This window comes from Stegostoma tigrinum, chromosome 38, assembly GCF_030684315.1.
Source record: "Stegostoma tigrinum isolate sSteTig4 chromosome 38, sSteTig4.hap1, whole genome shotgun sequence".
In the NCBI taxonomy this organism is placed as follows: domain Eukaryota; kingdom Metazoa; phylum Chordata; class Chondrichthyes; order Orectolobiformes; family Stegostomatidae; genus Stegostoma; species Stegostoma tigrinum.
The window spans coordinates 20178207-20195373 of NC_081391.1; the positions used below are offsets into that span (position 1 = coordinate 20178207).

Consider the following 17167-nt stretch of genomic DNA (forward strand, 5'->3'; position numbering starts at 1 on the left):
TGCAGCGTAGGTTCACAAGGGCAATTCCCAGAATGGCGGGACTATCATATGTTAAAAGATTGGAGCGACTGGGCTTGTATACACTTGAGTTTAGAAGGATGAGAAGGAATCTGATTGAGGCGTATAAGATTATTAAGGGATTGGACACTCTGGAGGCAGGAAGCATGTTTCTGCTGATGGGTGAGTCCAGAACTAGTGGACACAGTTTAAACATCAGGGGAAGGCCATTTAGAACAGAGTTGAGGAAAAACGTCTTCACCCAGAGAGTGGTGGATATATGGAATGCTCTTCCCCAGAAGGCAGTGGAGGCCAAGTCTCTGGATACTTACTAGAAAGAGATAGATAGAACTCTTAAAGGTAGTGGGATCAAGGGTTATGGGGATAAGGCTGGAACAGGATACTGATTGTGGATGATCAGCCATGATCATAATGAATGGTGGTGCTGGCTCGAAGGGCCGAATGGCCTACTCCAGCACCTATTGTCTATTGTCTACTGTCTGTCCCTTCTGTGAAGAGGCTGTTTCTGACATTATCCTGGACAGTTTAGCTTTAATTTGAAGATTCTATTTCCAATCCATACGCTCAGTCCTAGATGACCCATTGAGACGAAACAATTCCTCTCAATCTACCCTGTCAAATCCACTAATGCTCTTAAAACTTCCAAATACTGCCGTCTCTTAACCTTCCATACTGAGGGACTCAGGCAAGCTGCCATCATCATTTAACCAGCTCTTTATCTCTGAGTTGATTCTGGAAATTCTCTGCTGCACCATCTTTAGGCCCAACCTGCCAAAAATGATATCCCAGAGATGGTTGAACCAGAACTTGACAATTTCATAAAAAACCTCCACCCAGAGGTTTGCAAATCCCTTAGAGATCAGGACTGACATTGAATTAATTTCTTTGTTCAGTGTTTTTATATCTCGTCTCTAGTTTCAATACATTTCTGTCCACTTGTCTCAGTTTCATTTTGATCATTAGTTTTGACAACCCAGCAGAAGATGTCCCCATTTCTAAAACACTCTGACTCATCTTTCTTGGTCAGGAGTGGATAACTTCACACTTCCCCTTATTGAACTGTATCAGCCATTCTTCCCCACTCCATGGAAGTTTGAAACATTCTACTGTCATGATAAAGTGCCACTTGATGTAATGCCATCAGCAAATATTTGAATTGTGGCTGTCCATTTCTTCATCTGTAACATTTATAATCCAAGGAAAAGTTAAGGCCCCAGTTTCTCTCCTTGGGGAAAGTAATGACATCTTGCTTTCTCTTTTATTACCTCATGGGATGAAGGTGTTGTTGGCTGGCCCAGCATTTATTGTACTTCCCTAATTATTATTGTCTTCTTGAATTGCTGTTGTCCATTTGGTGCAGGGAGATCCATAATGCCATTTTGGACAGAATTCCAGGATTCAGATGGTATGACTGTAGATTGAGTTTTGCCTGATGAGCTTCATTGAGTATTTTGAAGAAGTGATGAAGAGCAATGATGAGGGCAGAGTGGTGGGCGTGATCTACATGGACTGCAATGAAGCGTTTGACAATGTTGCTCATAGTAAGCTGTTTAGCAAAGTGAGATCACATGGAATCCATGGAGAATTATCCATTTGGATACAGAAATGGCTCAAAGGTAGAAGGCAAAGGGTGCCGTTAGAGGCAACAAAGTGCGGAGCTGGAGGAACATAGCAGGCCAGGCAGCATCAGAGGAGCAGGAAAGCTGTTGTTTCGGGTTGAGACCCTTCTACCGAAATTGGGAGGGGAGGGGAAGCTCAGAAATGAAGAGGAGGGGTGGGACTGGGAAGGTAGATGGGATGGTGATGGGTGAGTGCAGATAGGGAGTAGTCAGGAATGGCCAGTGAGGTGGGGGGGATGCAGATAGGTGGGAGAGAAGATGGACAGGTCAAAGAGGTGGGGATGAGAGGGAGAGAGGGGATTGGTCATGGGGTGAGGAGATTTTGAAGTTAATAAGGTCCACATTTAGTGTCGTGGGCTGTAAGCTCCCAAGGCAGAATATGAGGTGCTTCTCTTCCAGTTTGAGGATGACATTGGTGTGATACTGGAGGATGCCCAAAATGGACAGGTCATCCAGGAATGGGAGCGGGAGGGAAGTTAAAACATTTTGCGATTGGAAAACGTTGTTTTTTGTTGCACATTGAACACAGATGCTCTAGAAAAACTGACTCCCTCATGTAGCGGAGGCCACATTGGGTGCAGCCGATACAACAGACCAACTTGAAACATGTGCAGGTTATCCCTGTCTGATGTCGAAGGTTTGTTTGTTTTTCTTTTGTTTTGAATGGAGACACGTGGGAGGCGGTCAGGTGTAGCTGTTCCTACAGTTGTAGGGAACCGGGCTGGGGTTAATGGCGAGTACAGAGTGGATGAGGGAGTGGCAGGGATACCAGCGGAGAGGTACTGGGGTGTCCATAGTAAGAGGGGCTATGCCTGCTTCTGTCAGTTATGTGGAACAGTCCCTCTTCTGCTGCTACACTGTCACTATCCCGTACCTCTTCCTTACTCATAGATTGACAGTAAATAGCCAGCTACATTGCTGTGTGGGTGGTGAGTCAGCTGTCAGCCAACTGCTTTCCTTCCCTGAAAGGGTTAGAAAAACGTAGGACTGCTGAGAGTTGGCCTTTCAGCAAATTAAGTGAAGTGTCTCTTTTCTCTTCCACTCTTTCCCCGTCCTTTCGATCTCCTCTCTTCCCCCCCTCCCTCCACCCCCTGCCCGAAGCCTGGATGCAATGCAGGGAACTCTGCAGAGAGAGAAGAAGGTGAACCAGAGTCTATTGGATCTCCATGTCTGCAAATGTAGCTTTAATTGCACCAGCTGTCCCCAGCAGTTGATTGCTGGAGCGAGAACAGGAACTATGCCACGTTTGTCCCACAAGCTACAAGGTGGGCATTGAGGATAGGAGACACTGTTACAGGAGAGAGCAGATTCCTCACTCAGTCTCCTACAGTGGAGACTTGTTAGAAAATCCAATTCCTTAGCTTGGGAAACTAGAACAGTGGTGTCTTGCTTGTTCAAAGAAGCATGCCAAAAAAATGCAATGCACGTGCCAGATGCTATTGCTGTTCCTTTTTTATTAACAAAGTATTTTTTTAATGCTTGGATTCTGCTAACCAAGTTAAGTGAAGGTTACTAGCAAAACTGAGGTCCGGCAGCACCTGTGGATAGACTTCAGTTGAGTAGTCACCAGACTCAACCATTAATTGGTGTATCAACACGTGCAGAGTGCCACCTGCCCCCCTGACTCTAGCCGTTTGTATTGTGTTTGATCCCAGCTTTTAGGAAAGTTGGAGCATTGCTAGGGACAGGGCACCAGTTAAGTGGCTAACAGTTAGAATGGAGCAATTTTGGTGAAGCTATTGACTGGAGACTGCTCTTACAGAACTGTCACCGTGAGCACTGCTTAAAAGCCAAAAGCTTAACAGTTTGATTTCCACAACAATTACTCATTTAAAAAAAATCTTTTGACTTTGGATTCAGAAACTGAACAAAAATTGCCAGGGCAAGCATTGATTCAATGCAGAGAGCAAAAAGCCAAAGCGATTTAATAATCAGGTAATAAGCAGCCAAATAAGTGTAGTCAGATACATGGGCAATGTTTTCATTTTGTGCAGAGTGTGCAAAAAAAAAGTCATTCACTAGAACACCAGTGTACAACAAATGGAGTTGTTGAATCCTCATTCAGCTCAGGCTGAGCCTGTCAAACAGATACTCTCCTTTGCCCTTCTGAGGGGCTCCCAGTCTCTTCAGGTTGGTGATGTGATCTCCCAGCTTCTTGATCATCTTCACTTGCTCATCCAAGTAGTGCCTCTCCAGGAAGTCACAGCTGGAAGACAAGACAAGTTAGTGGAATCCATTGAAGACATTTGGAAGTGACCCTCAATTCAGATTTAACAAATCAATACCATGTTGAGGGAGAGGGGCACTCTGCTGATGCGTTTGGACTGTTGTAGATTTAACAGTCTGCAGGAGGCAGTTATGAGACAATTGTATTCCCCCTCCCCCCAAGAGTACACAAACAGATCACTTTCAGGTTGGAAACATTCATCTTTCCTGGAATTTGAACGTCATCCTGGTAGTTTGTTGTTCGAAAGGCCATCAGCCCTACATGCTGAATTTAGCAGTGAAAGGCAAGGAAGCTTATTGGAGAGAAAGTGAGGAACTCACATGAGGGTCTGTGTGGCCAGAGGAGAGATTGTGCAGATCCAGCAAACTCTGGTTCACATCCTTCTCCTTCTGCAGAGCTCCCTGCCTTGCCTCCAGATCATTGACCATGGTCAGTCTTCTGAAGCGGCAGCGTGGGGGTGGATGGTAAGAGACAAGACACATCACTTAAAATGCAAGAAACCAGTGAAAAAAGCAACAAGACCTCCATCTCATTAGGAGAGTGTACAACAGCTAAGAGATTATATCCAAAGCATTAAAATGCTATAATATTCAGGGCTTAAAAAGCCTTCTTCAGGACAAAATGACATTTCATTAAACCCAATCTTGATGTCCTACAAGAGGAGCATGCACCCACATTCTGGAATGCCATCAGTTTCTCAGCTGTTCCCATTCCTTCGAGGAACAGTGCCATGAGAACTCAAAGTGACACAGGACAACATCTTCCCAGTCAAAAGTGAAAGGATTGTAAACAGGGAAACCCATTGGGGTTTGTTGTTAAAGATTCTTCTCTACCTGAAATGCTTCTTCAGTCAGGCCTGCAGGTTCTGGAAGGGAAAGCCTCCCTTGTAAATCACAACAAAAACCACACCATAATAGATTGAGGTGTAGTTTCTTGCCTTGTGAAGCAGGAGGGATCATCTTCCTACAAGTTGGGTCTTGAATATTTCATACTTGACACAAAATATTAAGTATTAAAATAAAACCTCAACATTCCAAAAGGCCATATGGGTAGGGAAAATGGCTCAGCTTCAGCAAGGAAACCTTCCAACACAGAACAGGATTCTCAGCTCTGGAGTGAACTAGCAAAGTTGATTAGTGAAGTATTGACAGCAAATAGAACTCAGGATTGTGATAGTGTTCCTCCCTCTGGGATGGAGGTCCAGGGTCGCATACGCTCTAGAGGTCAGACATATTATCTCTCAACAGATTAACACTCTTCAATAGAATAAATCCAATTACATTGTACAGAAAAACACACACACACACACACACACACACACACACACACACACACACACACACACACACACACACACACACACACAGACAGACATCCCAGGTCATACATCAGGATCAAACCATTAAAAGATTATTCACTTCTCAAGGTCAGGGAAAGGCCACAGAAGATTCTAAAATATGAATTGAATGATGCAGAGAGACCCTACACCCACAATACATTGAGGCCACAGCTTGAAATCTGAAATAAATCCAGAGAACACCACTGTCACCATGGAGAGGTAAACATGGGAGAAAGAAAGCACCAGGGTGATCTGCTTGTTAACAACATCCTCACAGGCCTTGTGATGGTTCTGCCACACTTGGGAGGGCATCTTCACTATTGCTGCTCACAATCACTTGGACAACTCTAGAACTGAGTCTCCCTCCCACAAGCTCTTGTATTTATACTCCAGAGACCATCCTGCACCAACCAGGGAATGACATCACTAACAATGATTGACAATCTCTGACAGCCAATCAGGAATCTGCAAGAACCCAGTCACCAATGAACAGAGGAGGAGGAGAGTGGGGCAATGTGCTGAGACCCAGAGTCAATCAGAGATTTGGGCAACAGTCAGGTTGAGATTATTATTCTGTGATAACGAGAGCACTTCGCCTCTCAAACCTGTCCCCTAATTCAACTGGATCGGTGCGAGTCTGAGTCTTCATTTAATACCTTTGCCTGGGTTCTGCATCACATCATATTGCGAACTAGCACAGCTCAACAAATCAGTTTCGAAATGTCCAAGGGGCTTGCAGAATTTTGGGAGTGATACTGTAATGTTTGAGATTAAGCATCATCACTGATTACCATAGCTTTGATCTGAAGATTATTCCCCCTTTTCCAGGATTACTTCGCCACAGGAAACAGTACATTGTCTAACGGCACGATTAGATCCATTAATAATCCAAAGTACCTGGATAATATTCGTTCTCGAGTCTTCCACACTCTTGCAAGGACAAGGCTAGTTGATGTAAACTGTATTCATAACGTAACCAGCTTGGGGCTGAGAAAATGCTGGTGAATCTGTGCTAAGGTCCCTCAAATAACCCTGTCAGAGCTCAGCACAGCGCTCCAAATGTGCTCTGATGCCACTTCTATGCTGTTGTATTACAACCCATGCTGTTTTGTTGTCCAGCTGGCTTGGGGGGAAACTGAGCACGTTCTGGCCTTTTTAATTCGGCTTTCATATCTGCCCACTGCCACACGGTTATTACGGTGCTGATGGCGACCATTCAGCCCATCGTATCCACCACCAACTCGCTGAGCGTTTCACCTCTTGCCATTCTCCTGCACTGTCCCTGTAATCTCCATGTTATTCCCTTTCAGATATCAGTCCTATTCCCTATTGAATGCGTGAATTGAACCTGCCTCCAACACACTCTCGGACTATACATTTCACACCCTATCCACTCGCTGTGTTGGAAGGTTTTTATTTTCGCAGATCACTTCAGCTTCTTTTGCCAATTTTAAACCTGTGCCTTCTTGCTCCTGACCCTTTCACAAATGGGAACATCATGCCACTGTTTGTTCTTTCTGGATCCGAATTTGCGCCGTTTGCTTTCCAGAGAGAAAAGTCCCAGCTTCTCCAATATATCCTCACACCTGAAATTCCTCATTCCTGTTGCCATTCCAGGAAGCCTCCTCTGCACTGTCTCCAGTACATCCACACTTTCCTTCAGTGTGATGTGCAGAACGAGACACAGTATTCCTGTTGGGGTCAAACTTAAGCAGGTTCAGCATAATCACCTTGCTCTTGTACACTTGTCCCTACTAATAAAGCTCAGGGCGCTGCGAGCTTTATTAACCATTCGCTTGAACAGTCCTCAGAGATAATGGGAACTGCAGATGCTGGAGAATCCGAGAAAACAAAGTGTGGAGCTGGATGAACACAGCAGGTCAAGCAGCATCTTAGGAGCACAAAAGCTGACGTTTTGGGCCTAGACCCTTCATCAGCAAAGGGGGTTTGGGGAAAGAATTCTGAAATAAATAGGGAGAGGGGTAGGCGGACCGAAGATGGATGGAGGAGAAGGTAGGTGGAGAGGAGAGTATGGGTGGGGAGGTAGGGAGGGGATAGGTCAGTCCGGGGAGGATGGACAGGTCAAAGGGGCCAGGTGAGGTTAGTAGGTAGGAAATGGAGGTGTGGCTTGAGGTGGGAGGAGGGTCTAGGTGAGAGGAAGAACAGGTTAAGGAGGCTGGGATGAGCTGGGCTGGTTTTGGGATGCAGTGGGAGGAGCGGAGATTTTGAAGCTGGTGAAAGCCACATTGATACCATTGGGCTGCAGAGTTCCCAAGTGGAATATGAGTTGCTGTTCCTGCAACCTATGGGTGGCATCATTATGGCACTGCAGGAGGACCAGGATGGACATGTTGTCACAGGAACGGCGGGGAGAGTTGAAATGGTGCACGACTGGGAGGTGCAGTTGTTTACTGCAAACTGAGCGTCGGTGTTCTGCAAAGCGGTCCCCAAGCCTCCGCTGTGTTTCCCCAATGTAGAGGGAGCCACGCCGTGTACAGCAGATGTAGTGTACCACATTGGCGGATGTGCAGGTGAACATCTGTTTGATGTGGAAAGTCATCTTGGGGCCTGGGATGGGGGTGAGGGAGGAGGTGTGGGGGCAGGTGTAGCACTTCCTGCGGTTGTAGCAGAAAGTGCTGGGTGTAGTGGGTTTGGATGGGAGTGTGGAGCGAACAAGGACATCGCGGAGAGAATGGTCTCTCCGAAAGCAGACAATGGTGGGATAGAAAAATGTCTTTGGTGGTGGAGATGGATTGTAGATGGCAGAAGTGTCGGAGGACGATGCATTATATCCAGAGGCTAGTGGGGTGGTATGTGAGGACTAGGGGGATCCTCTTGGGGAAGTTATTGCGAGGGTAGTGTGTGAGGGATGAGTTGTGGGAAATGCGGGAGACACGATTGAGGACATTCTCGCCCACTGCAAAGGGGGAAGTGGCGGTCCTGTAAGAACGAGGACATCTGGGATGTGCAGGAGTGGAATGCCTCTTCTTGGAGCAGATGGGGGAAGAGGCAAAGGAATTGGGAATAGGGCATGGAGTTTTTGCAGGAAGGTGGGTTGGAGGAGGCGTATCACAGGTAGCTGTGGGAGTTGGTGGGCTCGAAATGGACATCGGTTTGTAGGTGGTTGCCTGCGATGGAGACAGAAAGTCCAGGAAGGTGAGGGATGTGTTGGAGATGGTCCTTCCACCTTCAATGCTGTAATGCAAATACACCATGCAGTTCACTCACTCCTGCACCCTCTTTAGAAATGCACCTTTTATTTTGTATTGTCTCTACATGCTTTTCCCACCATTTTTTCTGTTTTGAACTTCATCTGCCACTTGCTAGCCGATTCCACCAATACGTCTGTGCCCTTTTGAGGTTCTACACCATTGTCCTCACTCGAAGTTTCTTATCATGTACAAACTCTGAAATTGCATCCTTTATACCAGGATATAAGTCATTACTTTACTTTTGTAAAGCCTGGCTCCTCCCCATAACCCGTGGAACTCCACGACAAACCATCCCCCTCGTCCAAAGAGCATCCATTAGCATCACTTATGTTTCCAGTAACGCAGCCAACTCCGTATCCCTGTCACTGCGCTGCCATTGATTACAGGGGCTTGAACATAGTTCACAAATCTAACGTGTGGCACTGTATTATATGTCTTTAGGAAGCCCACGTTGACCACACGAACAACAGCCCTCTCGCCTAACTCGTCAAAATACTTGTGCTAGATAGTTAAAAGTGATTTTCCTTTTGAGGAGATCTGGCATGGATCTCAAAAAAAAAAGATTCATATTCATCCATATAACTATTATGCAATTTTCTACTCATCTCCATTACTTCCTGTCTTCCACTCCCCAACATCACTCATGGAAATGACAGGCATCTACTCCATCACTTATCCCATTTGGAAACTGAATGAAAAGCTGATGCAAAAGGACAATGCATCTAGAAGTTGTTGCCTCTTCTCAGTGTTCATAATTTATTGCAGCTACTAATTTCCAATTTCAAAACAATTTCTCACACAGATTTAAAATATCCACTCCCCATACAAGTCCCCTAACCGGCCATTTCCACATACATGCTGTATGTGTTGCTGGGCTTCTATTCAAGCAGAGCTTCACAATGTTGGAGCTGTAAGAGTTTGCAAATAGGACCTCTCCTCAGCAATTTCTGTACCCTGTTCCCCTACTGAGAGCTTCACTTCAGACAAACAAGAGGTAAAGAAGTGACCCAAACAATGATTGGCTGCTGTGTATATAAAGCTATTGGGAGGCATGGAAGGGTAGGAGGAAGTAAGTAGTAGTTGCGGGGGGAGAGGTGGTGGGGTACAGAGTTGAAGAAGAAAGGCAGAAAAGCTTGGAATCCAACTCTGCCTCCTTTTATTATTCATCTGCTAAACCTCAGTCCCCAAAAAAGCAGAACAAATCCACAAGCTGCAGCTGGGAGGTTGGGGCAGCCCTTGCCGTCTGCAAACTTAGAAAGAGTTCACTTGACTCTTGCTGCTGTTGGAAGAAGGGCAAATGAGGACAAAGGAAGCACCTAGTGTCTAAAGTCATCCAGAGAGGAAAGTCATGTCACTAAGTGGTACACACCTGGAAGGCTAATGTAACACTAAAAAGGAAAGGGGAAACACCTCATTTACAAATTTGCCATGAAAAATGTATGTTCCATAGGTACATAAAATTTATGCTACCTTTGGAGGAAGATATCGAAGTGAGTGAAATTTCTATTGTGGATTTTTTCAGTCAAGTTTCCTGGTTAGCTGTTGGTAATTTAGTTAGCTTAAAAAACAAAGATCCAAAATCCAGTTCCACAAAGACTTGTATTTCCATTTGGAATGGCAGACAGAAAAAGGCAAAGTGGTCATCAGAATTAGGTCAGGAATGGATAAATTTCTTCCATAACCCCATTCAGCTGAGTGTGAGCTTGTCAAACAGGTACTCTCCCATGCCATTGTCAGGAGCTCCCAGTCTCTTCAGGTTGGTGATGTGATCTCCCAGCTTCTTGATCATCTTCACTTGCTCATCCAGGTAGTGCCTCTCCAGGAAGTCACACAGCTAGAACAGTCAGGTGCAGAGCTGGTTAGTGTGGAGGGGAACCGACAATTTGAATTGAAAGTGCCTTCCCCTCCCCCAACACCCCCAATTGATTCAGGCAAGTCGTGATACAAACACTTCTAGCTGAAGAGAAGTGAAATTTACTGAGTGGCAAGTCACTATTTTTAAATTGCACAAATTAAGCTTCAGATCCATGGAATCACCACTTGCTCTTGGAGGGGGTGGGGTGAGGAAGAATTGATTGAAGCCAATTTTTCATTCATTCATGTCCTAAAGCCACAGCCCCAAGCCCAGTGATTTTCAAAAATGCAGGAGGAGCACACATTCTCCATTTCTGTCTGAACAGCTCTACATATGGGGCTTCCAATTGGTTTTGTTCAGGGTCAGCATAAAAAGAACCAAGCTAAAAGCAAAGCAAACATTCCCTTGACAGTTCAGCAAGCCAGATTTTTCCTTATCAACAAGAAAACTCACTTTAACACAGGGTCTAGTGTCTGGAGAGACTGTACACTCGGACATGATGAGACCCCATGGTGTTAGGGTAGGACATGAAAGAGAAGACCGTCACCTATCATTTAGCCGCCGTCCAGATAAAGGGAACGTTCAGGACATGAACTTAGCTGTCATGTGACCCTCGGGACAGATGGTTTGTTTTAAGGGAAACAGTGAAGCCTGCACTCAGCACAGAATGGAAAGGAGACCTCTCTAAAAGACAGGTTTCTATGGAGTGAGAGCTGAAGGATCGAGGGAACCCATGGAATTCCTGGCTGCAGAGGGTTGTTGGGGGTCAGGTAATTCAAGCATAAAGGCTGAGAACGTTAAATTCAGAAATCCTTCACTTTCCAGCCTTATCCCCTTGAATGAGGAGGATTCAGATCAACCATGATCGGAATGGCTAAAGAAACCTGATGGGCCGAGTGGCCTACTTAGAGTGAAGGGTAGGTGAAGCAGCATTCTCAGGTAAAAGAGATTGATGTAAAGGCTGAACAGCCAAGTAGGGGAGATAGAAGTACACAGTCATTTTAACAAAACTTCCATCACTTGGGTGAAACAGGAATAAAGAACTCACATGAGGGTCCGTGTGGCCAGAGGCTAGTTTGTGCAGATCCAGCAGACTCTGGTTCACATCCTTCTCCATCTGCAGAGCTCTCTGCATTGCCTCCAGACCATTGCCCCACTCATCCTGCTCTGGCTTCTGGAGGGAAGCAAAAAAGGAGATGCTTCACCCATGTGAATAATGAAGTGCAATGCAGTGAGATGAGACTGCAACTAGGAACTAGTATGCCATATAGGATTACACCAGCTGAATTCAAGCATCAAATCCATGTCTAGTTCAGGTAGCTGTAACGTAGGCGGCTTCACCAACCTTGATGTCCTGCAGGAGGACTCGACCTCCACGTTTATTCTGGAATGCCATCAGTCTCTCAGCGTGTTCCCATTCCTCATGGGACTGCTCCTTGAAGAACTCAGCAAAGTGATGCAGGGCAACGTCATCCCGGTCAAAGTAAGAGAACTGTGGGGAGAAGAGGAGAATGCAACAGAATCAGGCAACCTCCAGATCTCATGCGGTGAGAAATGCCACAGAGCCTGTATGGCTTATTTTCAGCTTCAATAAAGGTGGTGTACAAATGGCCTAGACAAGGGAAGAACAGGTTGAGGCAGTAGAGTTCAGAACTAGAGATCATAATTTATCAAGGTGAAGGTCATTTTTTTGATGACCTTTGGTGAGAAGCTTGGATTTTGATCCTGCATTGTCTTCTCCAACTGTGACTGCCATTTGAGTGTAGGGGAAAGGAGACAACCCCTCAGAAGGGAGGGAATTGACATGGGAGCTAGCATTGCAACTTGCACCAAACACCTCAGTAGCCATTACTTCCCAGATCTCATGAGAAGGAACACAACCCCAACCCCCATGCTAGAAACAGGAATTTTATCCTCAACCCAAGTGAGGTCAGAGACCCTGTCACCAAAAGCCCTTCGTCACTGAATGCCAGTTGAGACAAAAATCCATTGACTTCAGTAACATAATACAGTAACATAAGCATCATGGATGATGAAGTGCAAAGCTGGATGAACACAGCAGGCCAAGCAGAATCTCAGGAGCACAAAAGCTGATCTTTCAGGCCTAGACCCTTCATCAGGGCCCAAGATGTCAGCTGTGGAGCACCCAAGATGCTGCTTGGCCTGCTGTGTTCGTCCAGCTTCACACTTCATCACCTTGGATTCTCCAGCATCTGCAGTTCCCATTATCTCTGACTATCATGGATGAACCTAGCATGAAGGCCAACACAACAGGAATATGCTCATTTAGACACAGGTAGAAAAGGGCTCAGTTGGTTTCACTAATGAAACACCCAATTAGCTTTAAAATCAATTCTAAGAAAGTTTGATGAAGGGTCTAGGCCCGAAACGTCAGCTTTTGTGCTCCTGAGATGCTGCTTGGCCTGCTGTGTTCGTCCAGCCTCACATTTTATTATCTTGGAATCTCCAGCATCCCATTATCTCTAAGAAAGTTTGTTCAGGTTTATGCATTATGAAAAAGTCATCCACAGGAAAACATAAGGAATCTTGGATTTAGTTCCAACATAAACCACTTCAGAATAAAACCAATGTTACAGAATATAAAGCAAATCAGTTAACAAGGCAACCAAGAATCCTTAAATCACTCAAGTGGATGAGTTTGAAAGAAAGAGGCAAAACATTCAAAAGCTAATTTGTTGACTTAACATATAGTTTTAAAAAGTTAACTGAAACACATGGGGCATCAACATGACTGACATATTGCCCAGCCCAGACAACCTCAGTGGGGCAGAGTGGAATGACAGGCAGGAAAAAAAAAAATGACCTTCAAAATCACTAGGCTCACCATGGAGAGGTAAACATAGGAGGAATAGAGCTCCAGGTTGATCTGCTTGTTAACAGCATCCTCACAGTCCTTGTGGTAGTTCTGACACACTTGGGAAGCCATCTTCACTATTCCTGCTCACAAGCACCAAGAAAACTCTAGAACTAAGCCTCTCAGCCACAAGCTCTTGTATTTAACCTCCTGGAACATCCTGCACTCAACCAGGGAATGACATCACCAATGATGATTGACAATCCCTGATAGCCAATCAGGCATCTCCATGAGTGCAGGAGCCAATGAAGGGCATGGGGTGGAATGAGATCCCCAGAGCCAATCAGAGCTTTGGAACTGAGGCATATTTGGAACATTCAGTGATTGTCGCTGACGAACAGGAGGTGGATGTTCTGCCCTGTCCTGCCACCCAATTGTGTCAAGCCTGGTCTGTTGCTTCCTTACGCTCTTCCTACATTGGTCCTGTGTTCCTGTCACACCATGAACGAACAAACATCCAACTGTCTCACATCTGAGCAGTTTATTTGTTCCCAATATTTCTGGGAAAAAGATTGCAGAGTTCTGAATCCTTTTCCTGAGGAAATGATTCCTGGCACCTGCCCTGGATGGCCACAGCATAATGATGGCATTGTACTCCTTGGTCACGCTAAAATAATTTCTCTCCCTCTGGCTCCTCAAACCCGATTGTTATTTTCCAAACTTCAATTGTAGTCAGCCCTAAATCTTCATTACCCAAGTGAATGCAAGTACACTCTTTGCAAATTGTCCTCACAATTTAAGCCTGTTAGTCCTGGGATCGTTCTGGTGAATGCACACTGTAGCGCGACGATGGTGTTGTTGCTGTGCTAGTCACAGAGAGGCTCGGATTAACACCACGAGGGCAATAAGTGCTGACCTTAGTCAGCAATGCCCTCGTCCCATGAATGAACTGAAGAAAACTATCATTGATTGCCTTGGAAATCAATCTGGTTCACTGATATCTTTCAGGGAAGGAAATGGACTCCACGGCCTGTATATGACTACAGACCCACAGCAATATCACTGACTCCTAACTTGCCTCTGAGATGGTCAGAAACCTTTTAATTCAAGGGCAGTGAGAGAGGAGCGACGGGGCTTGGTCTTGCCAGTGACATTCTCCTCCATGAAATCATTTCAAAAACACTTGCTCCAAGGCCGATATATCAGAACTGAATACTGTTCTCCAGGTGGGGTTCACCCTACACTTTCCACCAGTGTAGCACAACCTTTCTGGTGGCTCGGTGATTAGTACTACTGCCCCGGAGCGCCGCAGACCTGGGTTCAATCCCATCTTCGAGTGGCCGTTTGTGCATTCTCCCTGGGGCTGTGTGGGTCCCCTTCAGAAGCTCTGGGTTCTTCCCACAGTCTAAAGACGTGCACAACAGGTGGACTGGCCGTGCTATGTTGCCTTTAGCAAGCAGGCTAGGTGGGTTAGCCATGGGGAAATGTGGGGTTAGAAGGATGGGGTGGGCCTGGGTGCAATGCTCGTCAGAGGATCAGTGTGGGCTGAATGGCCTAGTTCCACACTGTAGGGATTCACTGATTTATATTCCAGCTCCACTGCCTTGCAATGAACATTAAAATGCAATTAGCATTTTAAAAACATCTCATTTACTCTCTACAAGTTGTTAATAATTTCTGCACGCAGATCCCCAAACACACTCTGCGCCTATTTAGCTCCTCGCACTACACTATTTCAGAACACACTGATGTGTGTGTCTTGGTCTGAAGTACTCTTCCTCAGATTAAATTCTACTGGTCAATATTGTCTATTTGCTTTATTAGTGCCATCTGGTTCTGCGTGGCAGAGGCAGGTTTATTATTGGCAGTGTTCAAGAGGCACTGGGTAATTAAACAGGAACAACTTGCCAGTTTATAGGGAAAGGCAGAAGATTCACAGAAAGGGTAAAGTGCTCAGAGACCGAGTGCAAATGAGACAGTCTGATGGGCCGTCTTCTACAGTATGATAATGCTGTTGCGCTTCCATCAGGATGAGCTGGCTCACCTCCTCGGGAAACATGAAGACAACCAATGTGAATGAATTAACTACCACTAGATCAAGGGCAGACTTTGAGACAAACCAAGACATCAGTTGTTGGTAAAGTGTTGGAAAATGTTCCAAGAGATAGGATTTATAATCATCTAGAAAAGAATAATTTGATCAGGGATAGTCAGCACGGTTTTGTGAAGGGTAGGTCGTGCCTCACAATCCTTATTGCGTTCTTTGAGAAGATGACCAAACACATAGATGAGAGTAAACCGGTTGATGTGGTGTATATGGTTTTCAGCAATGCTTTCGATAAGGTTCCCCACAATAGGCTATTTACAAAATGCGGAGGAATGGAATTGTGGGAGATATAGCAGTTTGGATCAGAAATTGGCTTGCTGAAAGAAGACAGGGTGGTGGTTGATGGGAAATGTTCATCCTGGAGACCAGTTACTAGTGGTGTACCACAAGGGTCGGTGTTGGGTCCACTGCTGTTTGTCATTTTTATAAACGGCCTGGATGAGGGCGTAGATGGATGGGTTAGTAAATTTGCAGACGACACTAAGGTCGTTGGAGTTGTGGATAGTGACAAAGGATGTTGTAGGTTATAGAGACATAGATAGGTAAGCTGCAGAGCTGGGCTGAGAGGTGGCAAATGGAGTTTAATGCGGACAAGCGTGAGGTGATGCACTTTGGTAGAAGCAACCGGAATGCAAAGTACTGGGCTAATGGTAACATTCTTGGTAGTGTAGATGAGCAGAGAGATCTCGGTGTCCATGTACACAGATCCTTGAAAGTTGCCACCCAGGTTGACAGCGTTGTTAAGAAGGCATACAGTGTTTTAGCTTTTATTAATAGAGGGATCGAGTTCCGGAACCAAGAGGTTATGCTGCAGCTGTACAAAACTCTGGTGCGGCCGCACTTTGAGTATTGCATACAGTTCTGGTCACTGCATTATAAGAAAGATGTGGAAGCTTTGGAAAGGGTGCAGAGGAGATTTACTAGGATGTTGCCTGGTATGGAAGGAAGGTCTTACGAGGAAAGGCTGAGGGACTTGAGGCTGTTTTCGTTAGAGAGAAGCAGGTTGAGAGGTGACTTAACTGAGACATAAGATAATCAGAGGGTTAGATAGGGTGGATAGCGAGAGCCTTTTTCCTAGGATGGTGACAGCGAGCATGAGGGGGCATAGCTTTAAATTGAGGGGTGAAAGATATAGGACAGATGTCAGAGGTAGTTTCTTTACTCAGAGAGTAGTAAGGGTATGGAACGCTTTGCCTGCAACGGAAGTAGATTCGCCAACTTTAAGTACATTTAAGTCGTTGTTTGACAAGCATATGGACGTACATGGAATAGTGTAGGTTAGATGGGCTTCAGATTGGTATGACATGTCGGCACAACAGAGGGCAAAAGGGCCTGTACTGTGCCATAATTTTCTATGTTCTATAAACATCTATCCCACGAGCTCCAGATTTAACCAGGAGCTGAAAAAAAAACCAAACCCCATCCTCTCCAAGTCTGCTATTAGAAGGTCAGAGTAGAAGCTGATATCTTTTTATATCAGCTCACTAAAGCCTTAATTTAGGGAGGGTGGGGGTCTTAGCCTTTCTAAAAGAGAAATGACTTGCTGCCTGCCAGATGTAGTGTAAGGGAAGTCAGGTACTGAGCAAAAAAACCCGAAATAGATGCTTCAAATGTGGGAAGCCTCTGAACATCTAAGGGATGAGTCAAGCTTTCCTCAAAAAGTAAATAGACACCACAAGAGTGCTATTGACCTCTGGCTTTGAGAGATGATTTCAATATTTTATCAGTACTGCTGCAACATTTTGCTGAAGATAAACTTGGTTGCTCGTACTGCTGCAAACAAGGGGCAATTGCCCCATATATAGCCAAATGCTTGTCCACTCACTGACTCCAAGTATCTTTGGACAGTCATCCCTGTTGACATTATCCAGCTGGTCCAAGGAATTGGACCAAAGTCAGCAAACCATATCCAAGTTGTTGGGAATGGACAAAATCCTTGGAAGATATTGGATAGGCTTTGGGCTGCAGAATTACA

At 45.3% G+C, this 17167-nt stretch overlaps 2 protein-coding genes across 2 annotated transcripts; both read right to left on the minus strand.

Annotated features, from left to right (window-relative positions):
* Positions 1 to 717: 717 nt before the first annotated feature.
* Positions 718 to 5515, minus strand: LOC132206522 (ferritin, heavy subunit-like). The gene is made up of 3 exons (XM_059640712.1): positions 5362 to 5515; positions 4185 to 4348; positions 718 to 786 (listed from the first exon to the last, which is right to left on the minus strand). The coding sequence occupies exons 1-3, from the start codon at positions 5513 to 5515 to the stop codon at positions 718 to 720; spliced, it is 387 nt and encodes a 128-aa protein (XP_059496695.1).
* Positions 5516 to 10102: 4587 nt separating this feature from the next.
* LOC132206411 (ferritin heavy chain A-like) lies at positions 10103 to 13217 on the minus strand. The gene is made up of 4 exons (XM_059640525.1): positions 13116 to 13217; positions 11616 to 11762; positions 11319 to 11444; positions 10103 to 10249 (listed from the first exon to the last, which is right to left on the minus strand). Exons 1-4 carry the CDS (start codon positions 13215 to 13217, stop codon positions 10103 to 10105), a joined length of 522 nt encoding a protein of 173 aa, XP_059496508.1.
* Between the last annotated feature and the right edge of the window lie 3950 nt (positions 13218 to 17167).

What these genes read in the sequence shown, in the direction of transcription:
- LOC132206522 (XM_059640712.1), bottom strand. Translation starts at nt 5,515, where the DNA reads ATGCCCTCCCAAGTGTGGCAGAACCATCACAAGGCCTGTGAGGATGTT. An exon ending in TTTCAAGCTGTGGCCTCAAT is followed by an intron (nt 4,349 to 5,361) that starts GTATTGTGGGTG and finishes TTGCATTTTAAG; the next exon opens with TGATGTGTCTTGTCTCTTAC. An exon ending in CTGGCCACACAGACCCTCAT is followed by an intron (nt 787 to 4,184) that starts GTGAGTTCCTCA and finishes CATTTTTGGCAG; the next exon opens with GTTGGGCCTAAAGATGGTGC.
- LOC132206411 (XM_059640525.1), bottom strand. Translation starts at nt 13,217, where the DNA reads ATGGCTTCCCAAGTGTGTCAGAACTACCACAAGGACTGTGAGGATGCT. An exon ending in CCTATGTTTACCTCTCCATG is followed by an intron (nt 11,763 to 13,115) that starts GTGAGCCTAGTG and finishes TTCTCCCCACAG; the next exon opens with TTCTCTTACTTTGACCGGGA. An exon ending in CTGGCCACACGGACCCTCAT is followed by an intron (nt 10,250 to 11,318) that starts GTGAGTTCTTTA and finishes TGACTGTTCTAG; the next exon opens with CTGTGTGACTTCCTGGAGAG.